This window comes from Panthera tigris, chromosome A1, assembly GCF_018350195.1.
Source record: "Panthera tigris isolate Pti1 chromosome A1, P.tigris_Pti1_mat1.1, whole genome shotgun sequence".
NCBI classification, from domain to species: Eukaryota; Metazoa; Chordata; class Mammalia; order Carnivora; family Felidae; genus Panthera; species Panthera tigris.
In genome coordinates this window covers 130,630,424-130,639,834 of record NC_056660.1, presented here as the reverse complement: position 1 = coordinate 130,639,834, position 9,411 = coordinate 130,630,424, and the positions used below count along the sequence as shown (strand labels likewise).

Sequence of the window (9,411 nt, the reverse complement as noted above, 5' to 3'; positions counted from 1 at the left end):
ACAGTAATGAAAGTGAATGAGCTAGAGGTGCTTCTATCAATACAGATGAATTTCACAAAGATAATGTTAAGCAAAAAAGGAAAGTTGCAAAAGAACGTATAGAGAATGATACCATTTCTGTATGGCTTAGTGACACACACAGATGATGTAAAAGTATGAAGTAATTTATAAGAATGACAAACACTTAACTTGAGAGCAAACAGGGGAATCAGCGGAATCATAGTATCATACTATCTTACTATTCTTGTCCTTAAGTTTTTCTTAATCATACAAGTATTTAGTGTATTAATCTTTACAATACATTATTCTTACTTTTTGGTAAATCTTAAATAATGCATAATAAAGTGAGAAAATTTAAGGAAAACTTTAAGTCTAATAAATGGGAGAGTAGTGATTTGAATCCAAAACTGTGGCCCTGAGCCACTATTACCAACTAACATATCACTGCTTCAATAGACCAAGTGGCACAGTTATAGATTGGTATCTTATAATCAGAATTATATGGGGCGCGTGAGAAGCCGGTTGAGCGTCCGACTTCCGCTCGGGTCATGATCTCACAGTTCGTGAGTTCGAGCCCTGCGTGGGGCTCTGTGCTGACAGCTCGGAGCCTGGAGCCTGCTTCGGATTCTGTGTCTCCCTCTCTCTCTGCCCCTCCCCTGCTCATGCTCTGTCTCTCCCTGTCTCAAAAATAAATAGACACTAAAAAAATTATAATCATAATTGTAGCTTTTATATAAGGAACATGTTTTAAAACAAGATTAAAATAATGCATCAAATATTGGATTTAGTTTTATGACAAAAATGTGACTTGCTAAAGCTAGTAAAAATGTAGGCATTTCCTTCCAACTACTGTTACATTAACACAGTAATTAAATTTTGTTTCAAATAATCATTAGACAGAATTTAATTTCCAACTATCCTTAGATTAACAGGAAATATTGAGCTAACACTCTAAACATGTTTCTCATCTCAACCATGTTCTTTTTTTTTTATAATTGTTTTAATGTTCATTTATTTTTGAGAGAGAGAGAGAGAGCAAGTGGGAGACGGGCAGAGAGAGAGGGACACACAGAATCCCAAACAGGCTCCAGGCTCTGAGCTGTGAGCACAGAGCCGGACAAGGAGCTCGAACTCACGAACCCTGAGACCATGACCTGAAATGAAGTCAGACACTTAACTGACTGAGCCACCCTAGTGCCCCTCAACTATGTTCTTATCCTTTCAGAAGTGAGTCCTGAAAATATTGTCAGTAAGAAAGCAGTGTAGACCGATTGAGCTCAGGAAAGTACATTTACTAACACCTGCCACTAACTTTCTTAATTACCTGTAAGCAAAAGTACTGGCTTTTTAAAAATCATACTTTTATACATTTTATTGGGATCTATGAATTTCAAGTATTTATGTTATGCTTTTAAACAAATGGTTAAGCTCCCAGAAAAAGGGAAGACTTCTGTTCAGTAGTGATGACTGAAATTTTGTTGACATGTTTCTTCCCCCTTCAATAACTTGTGATTTAAGTCAAGAAGTTTTGGAATGCAGAGGTCAAATCTATCTTTATTCACTTGTCTTATACTCAGAATTTTCTAAAGAATTGTAAGCTTACCAGATACTTTAAGCAATAGAAAGAATGTCACATCCATGTGCAAATTGTTTTCACAATAAATTCTCACCTGACAGAGCTCTTGCTTTGTCACGAAGCCTATGTAATTCTCTTTCTTCACACTGCTCAGCAGTTATCAGTAGAGAGAGAATATTATTACTTTGCATCCCTGTTACTTACTCTGATCATTTAAGCTGTTGGGTATTTATTGAGACCATTTAGTCTTCACGAGTGAGTGATAACAATCATTTTACTACTGAGGAAACAAGAAGGTCAGTCAACTTTCCCAAGGTCCCACAACTAGGGAATATATGTTACATTATTTTCACTCTCCATATGTTGTGGTTTTAGCATGCGTATTCAATAAACCAAGTCAATCTTAATGGTTCTAGGAGCACAGACTGAGGCTCCACTGTTTGTGTTTTGGTACTGAAAATCAAGTGCAGTTCTGGGCCTCTAAGAAGTGCCCGACATGTAGACATAGCAGTGAAGGAATGATACCACCAGGGGGGCGGTGGGGGTGGTGGGGATGGTGAGGCTTGACACACAGAAAAAGCATACTCAGTTTTACAGGAGCATTTTTTATCTTGCATTTTGGTTACATTTTTTTTTTTTATAAATGCCCAGTTAATTCTTACTGATACTCAGAAGACCACACTTCCTAAATTATTTAAGCAAACATTTCTCTTTGAAGTTTTTTTTTTTTCACTAGTGAATTCCAGTAAATCCATAGTTCTGGAAGAACTACAATTGCCCTATTGCTTTACTATTTGATGACTAAATTCGGAAAGGTATTTTTATATTAAAAAAATAATCTATCTTAGTTTCCACTTGAAAAAAACTAAAAACTTTGTTTAATAGCTTTTAGAAATCACTTTTGCAATCTCCTAAGTACATTTTCAACTCTTGACTATGTAAAATATTTCCTTATTAATAGAAAATTCAGAAATAATTTGGGGATTGTTGATAAACTCATCAATTACCGAGAAACCTCAACCATTACTAAACCTTCAGTAATGATAGGACATTCGGAGTTTATAGCAAATATCTTTTTAAAATATATTATCAGCTTAATACCTTTTTATCTTATGTCCCTGGTCAAAGAACTACATTAAAATGCAGGGCCTGTATCAAATTTCCTGTGAAAATGTTAAAAATCTTTATCTCTCATGAACTATTTTAGAGAAATTTCACATGATGGATGATGTATCATACTCCAGATCCATAACTGACAAGTCGCGTCTAGCAAATTCAAAGAAGAAATAAAAGCAGAATGACTGCAAGGTTTTTGTTTTTGTTTTTGTTTTTGTTTCAAATGACGTCCTCAATAACATCCATTTTAAGGCTAGCTTTTCTTTAGGCTAAATTCCGAGGCCTTGATGAACAAGAGTCTAACTATCCAGTTCTTTGGTTTGCACCATTTTCTCCTGGCATATCTGGGATTCTGTGTCTTTAAGGGTTAAATACAGAAGAATAGGCAAAGCATGAACATGAAGAAATGCAATGTCATTGTGCTTTTAATATATATCGCAGTGTTATCAGTTCAATAAAGGGTTATATAGTTAACTATTAGCCACATGAAGGTTGATCCCATAATCAGTGCTATATATCCTTTTCGCATTTTTATTTTCTTCGTAGTGTTCAGAAGAGTGCCTAAAAATCTTGTTATAAATGTTAAGAAATGAAATGTTTGATATCATGTACACTATTCCTATGGAAAACATGAAGTACTTGCGATTTTTTCAACTTATAAAAAAGCTGCATCATTGAATATTATAGCAGAATAACAAATGCCAGAGCTCATGAATATTGTTAATTCCAGATTGAAATCATTTTAGCTTTCCTGAAAAGGAAAAAACAAAATTTTCACTTATTAAACCATTTAGGATCCAATAGATGAATGCATACTGCTGGCTGACATATTTATTGACATACATTTGTATGCACTAAATTTGACACATTCCTATTCAAGGATGTCTTTGATATGCATACATTTACTTTTTAAATTTTAAATTTCTTGTATTTTACTCTTTATTTATGTTGTCAACTCTATTTCCAAAATTTCATCTTTGAAGAATCCAGATTTTAATTATTTTCCTTTTATAATTTTTGGATCCACAAATATACTTTAATAAAGCTATTTAGTTCTGTTTTTGTGAGGATATTTTAAAAGGGGGAACGAACACCTTCACAAATCTTAAAAAAGACATCTTCAGAGTCTGTAGCCAGTATTGCTGTGTATACTTATCTCTTTCTTTTTGGTGCCATGAATCATTATAAATGTCAGGTTCATTATTGTGGCATGCTGAAATGATTGAGTGGGAACTGTGCCCAGCATCACATTGTAAAACAATCCATCCCCAAACACATTGCCCTGGACTGTATGCATCAGCCAAATTAGATTTTCTTTGACGCTTTGGTGATTGCTCTTTTGTTTGGTCTTGGAGAATTCAAAGCCATAAAATTCAGAGTTCAAATTTGAACACAATATTAATATTATTGCTATCTGTGGTGAATCTGTGCATGTTAACTAGAGTCATTTCTGTCATATCTGCTTGTAGGATTGGATTCTGCACTTTTCCTTCGCTCCAGTCATGCAATCAGAATGTACAAGTGAACTTTGTTGTGCTATGTTTTTTTCTAGATTAGGAATCCCATTCTTTACTTATGTTCAAATGGGATTAAATTTGCCTTTCTTGGTAAAAGAAACAGCTTAGAAGCAACCCATGGTAGTGGATTCATTTTCTATGTTGTCAACCCCATTTGCAAAATCTGGTATCCTCTCCCCCCCCCCCCCCGGCCTTGGTGAACATGTCCAAACGTATGAGCTCCAAAGTGCAGCCTTTGTTAGCACAAAACCAACACAGGTCAAGATGTTTACATAGGTCTATTAATACCCAGTTCCTGGATAGAATCTACGAATTGCTGATGCTGTGCACTTTCAAAAAGAGCTGGAAAATAGAATAGGCTTGATATACAAGATTAAGAGCAAAATAGGGCAATAAAAGAAATTTTTGAAGAAAATAGAAGATATACAAAATTCAATATTACCTTTTTTTTTAATAACCGTATTTTTCTTTCTTGAAGTTATGGGATTGCCACAATACTTGCTTAATTTCTGCAAGTCAAAGGTTTCTAGATGGCGCTCCAAAGCATTTGCCAGAAGGTGGCGACATAAGCCCTTATTGCCTAGAGCTGTCCCAAGTGCTGAAGACAATTTCGGCGCTTAAGAGAAACTGCGGGCCAGCGACAAGGGGTTCCACCAAGTTCTCCCTAGAGGTTTGCAGGCTCTGATAAAAGAAGCAAAAGGCTTTATAAAACGCCCAACGTTATTTACAGAACACTGGCGAAAGATTCCCTTCTCTTAAATTTACTCGCCACGAAGCTATGAAACATAGTAATGTTTATTGACATTAAAAAGGTAATGGTGATGGATAGGCGTATTTGTGTGTGTGTGTGTGTGTGTGTGTGTGTGTGTGTGTAATACATACCGAATTGAGTTTTTTCTTCACTTTGACATGCTGCTATTTATCTGTCCGGTGACGCGCCCTTTGGAATCCCTCTCCCCGCTAATTCCCCAAGGTTACAAATAAATAAATAAAGCTACAGGAAACATCCTCCCCAAGGGAGTCAGGCTGAACTGTCAGATAATGAACAGGATGGCTTCTTTCATAAGCTAAAACACACTTCGTCTTCTTTCCATCAATTAACAATAATTTACAGACTAATCCAAGGGCTGTCTACCTACCCATTCAGATTCCCTGTGGCTCCATTTCTCATTTCCTATTGTCATTCTGTGCTGCTAACTCTTCTTAACAATTTGACAGAAATATGAAGCAACGGATAGTTAGGATTGTTTTTTCCCCTTCTCTAGTTTGGCTGGGTGAGAGGCGGAGTTATATGTTGTAATATCGGTGTGACCAGCGGAGGATACGGTGAAAGTGGATTCTGAATCTCTGCCGACAAAAAGGGGCTAGAAGGAAAAGACGCTTAGCTAGAGGGAGAGGAGGGCGGGGACCCAGAGGAAAGAGACACTCAGGGTTGGGGAAGTGTTAGGAGGGGAGGGTTAGTTAGCGTAGGAGGGAGGGACACCGTCAGAGCTGTCGGTGCGACACAGAGGGATAAAGAAAGGGGAGTGAGAAGGAAGAGGGAGACTGAACGAGGGCTGAGAAGGGAGAGGGAGAAAGGGGGAGAGCAGGCTTAAGAGAAAGAGAGGAGACAGGAGGAGAGAGTGGCAAAGAGGAAGGGAGAGACGGAGGAAGAGATCACAGAGTGACCGCAGAGGACGAGGTTTCTCTATTCCAGATACTTCTAAGACCGAAGATTGTTTGCTAGTGGGGAGACTCCAGCCCCGGCAGCCAGTTGAGCAGCGGCAGAGTAAAATGGACAGTGAGAAACAGACGTTCCAGCCACCTCTCGGCCGCTCAGAGGTCCCGGAGCTGTTCTCTGGCGAACTCCTTTCCCCGCTGGAGTCTCGGAGCCTGCTGGACCAACGGAGCCCAAGGAGCTCCTAGAAGCTGCTCCTCGGAGATGCCCTCGCCCGAGCAGTAAGAACTTCCTGCTTGAGTCCCGGCGTTTCCTCCACCTGGAACTCCCCGGGGGGGAGAGAGGGGTAGAAGACCCCAGGGGGAGGGGCGAGGGGGATCCTAAGGCAGCTCTTTCTCCCCTCCCCCTCCCCCCGCTGGGCGCGCAGGCATGGATGTGCTCAGCCCTGGACCTGGCAACAACACCACCTTGTCCGAGGGTCCCTTCGGGACACGCGGCAACGCTACTGTCATCTCCGACGTGACCTTCGGCTACCAAGTGATCACCTCTCTGCTGCTGGGCACGCTCATTTTCTGCGCGGTGCTGGGCAATGCTTGCGTGGTGGCCGCGATCGCCCTGGAGCGCTCCCTGCAGAATGTGGCCAACTATCTCATCGGCTCGCTGGCTGTCACCGATCTCATGGTGTCGGTGCTGGTGCTGCCCATGGCTGCGTTGTACCAGGTGCTCAACAAATGGACACTGGGACAGGTCACCTGTGACCTATTCATTGCCCTCGACGTGCTGTGCTGCACCTCGTCCATCCTGCACCTGTGTGCCATTGCGCTGGACAGGTACTGGGCCATCACGGACCCCATCGACTACGTGAACAAGAGGACTCCCCGGCGCGCCGCTGCGCTCATCTCCCTCACTTGGCTCATTGGCTTCCTTATCTCCATCCCGCCCATGCTGGGCTGGCGCACCCCCGAAGACCGCTCGGACCCCGACGCGTGCACGATTAGCAAGGACCATGGCTACACTATCTATTCCACCTTTGGAGCCTTCTACATCCCTTTGCTGCTAATGTTGGTTCTCTACGGGCGCATTTTCCGAGCTGCGCGCTTCCGCATCCGCAAAACAGTCAAGAAGGTGGAGAAGAAGGGAGCGGACACCCGCTTTGGTGTGTCGCCAGCCCGGCAGCCCAAGAAGAGCGTAAATGGCGAGCCAGGGAGCAGAGAATGGAGGCAGGGCGTGGAGAACAAGGCAGGGGGGGCTCCGTGCACCAATGGCGCGGTGAGGCAGGGTGACGACGGCGCCGCCCTGGAGGTGATTGAAGTGCACCGGGTGGGCAACTCCAAAGAGCACCTGCCTCTGCCCAGCGAGGCCAGTAGTATCCCTTGTGCCCCCGCCTCCTTCGAGAAGAAGAATGAACGCAACGCCGAAGCCAAGCGCAAGATGGCCCTGGCCAGAGAGAGGAAAACGGTGAAGACGCTGGGCATCATCATGGGCACATTCATCCTCTGCTGGCTGCCCTTCTTCATCGTTGCCCTGGTCCTGCCCTTCTGCGAGAGCAGCTGCCACATGCCCACGCTTCTGGGCGCCATAATCAACTGGCTGGGCTACTCCAATTCTCTGCTCAACCCGGTCATTTACGCCTACTTCAACAAAGACTTCCAAAACGCGTTTAAGAAGATCATCAAGTGCAAGTTCTGCCGCCGAAGATGATGGACGAGTCGTCCGCAAGTAGGCCCGCCCCATCCTCTCTGCCTCCTCCAGCCCTCTGGAATCAACACCTCTGATAGCCTGCTACTTTTCCCGACTTTCTCAGCTGCTGGGTCCGCCGCTTCCAGACCTCCTCCCTCCTCCCCCGTCCCCTAATCCCCTGTCTCCTAATCCCTTGCTCGGAGGGTGTGCGCTTTGGACAAAGAGGCCCCCAAAGGTGGGGCTGGAGGGCCTGGGAAACTACCTGGGTCTGTGAGAAGCGACCTTGGCTCACACTTTGGCCTCGGAATCAGTGTTGATCCTTGTAGTTGCCTCCTCCCTCTTCAGCACTCCACATCTTCGCGGCGGAAGTTTGAGCCTCAGCGGTTCAAGGCAAAAAAATCTACGCAGAAAAATAAACTGTACACCCAGCCGCCGCGCCCACTAACGGCTCCCACCTAATCGCCCCACTGCTAGAACTTGAATTTAAGGTTCAGAAGTTTGCTTCATTACCTAGTCCCAACCCTGGCCCGCACTCCTACCCTAGAAACTCACTTTTTTTTTTTTTTTTTTTCAGTTTCATCCCTTCTTTCGAGCTTCCCTTTGTGCCCTCGCCAGTCCCTATGCATTGGTTTGCTAGTAGGGAAAGGCTGGAGGTTCTGTTTTCCCAGTGCCTGTGATGTCCCTGGGAATCCCCGCTTCCCTGTGTAGACTCGCTGAATAACTCTTTTGCGCACAGCCCCATGCTCTGTTTTCTTGGATTCCAAACAAGTGGCCAGAAGCTGTCTCTTAGAGTGGACTTGTAAGTACAAGCAAGGCTGGGCCAGTGGGGGAGAGCGAGGCGGGAGTGAGGAACGATTGTATCCGTGCTTGCCTTCGTGTCAGCACTCACCAAAGAAACTGACAACCAGTGGGATGGGAGAACGGACTTCTGTTTGTGTAGGCTGGTGGCGAGTCTGCACGTTCTGGCATCGCCACTTACCCACCCCGGGCCATGCCCGCCAGCCAAGGTGTGCATGCTGGGGACCCCCAGCGGCCTAAAGGTTCTCGCGCCTACCCAGCCAGCTGCTGTCTGCTTTGCACTTGGCGCGCGCGCGCGGAGATGTAACCCAAACCAGAGCCATCCCTCCGCCTGCGCCGCGGAACGCGCAGAAGCGCGAATAAACAGCACGGTTTGAGAAAGCGCGGGGAGCTAGGTCAGGCGGGAGGAGAGAGACCAGGGGAGGCAAAGAGGTGTTGGTGTCCGGCGCGCAGGCCGTCCTGCAGATGACGCTCCCCGTGGAACCTGAGAGGGCAGTTGCATCCACAGGATGCAGACTCTTTCCGCCTAATTCACCCCCTGTCCTGTTGGATAGTATAGTTCTGTTTAGCGCGTCCTAACGTTACATGGGATTTGTTCTGCAAGACGTCTGGGACACGTAGCTACTAGGACTTTGCTTTCCAAATAAGAATTCCGGGCTTCCAATCGAATGGGTCCCGATAGGTTTAGTACTGCCTGGAACCTCGCAGGCGGTTACTTTAAATAATGGGACCCCAAAGACTAGTTAACTAGTTAGGGGTGCTCTCCCTTCGGAGTCCCCGAGAATCTTGTACAGGGTTATATTCGCTCCTTGGCCTGATGTGAGCCACAGGTCTAGGACAAACCGGTTTCTTGCCATTTGACTATGTGGAGCACTCCAAGCCTTCTCCCCCCAAAAGTTACTCCTTTGGCCTTGCCATTCCTGCTGAGAAACTAGTTACAATCTTTACTGCCCCCAGAAGGGAAGTTATTTTGGTGCTCCGTTTGAATGTAAATTTCCATCCACAGGACTGGGATCAAGAGGTTTGTTAGTGAGATGTAGCCTCTAATTTTCTGATGAATACCGGTT

At 44.5% G+C, this 9,411-nt stretch overlaps 1 protein-coding gene across 1 annotated transcript; it reads left to right on the top strand.

The window, feature by feature from the left end:
- The first annotated feature begins 5,823 nt into the window (after positions 1–5,823).
- HTR1A (5-hydroxytryptamine receptor 1A) lies at positions 5,824–8,912 on the top strand. The gene is made up of 2 exons (XM_042959236.1): positions 5,824–6,147; positions 6,294–8,912. Exon 2 carries the CDS (start codon positions 6,296–6,298, stop codon positions 7,565–7,567), a length of 1,272 nt encoding a protein of 423 aa, XP_042815170.1. The 5' UTR covers positions 5,824–6,147; positions 6,294–6,295; the 3' UTR covers positions 7,568–8,912.
- The last annotated feature ends 499 nt before the right edge of the window (positions 8,913–9,411 follow it).

Bases quoted from the DNA above. Each gene is read 5' to 3' on its own strand.
- HTR1A (XM_042959236.1), top strand. From the start codon at position 6,296: ATGGATGTGCTCAGCCCTGGACCTGGCAACAACACCACCTTGTCCGAG.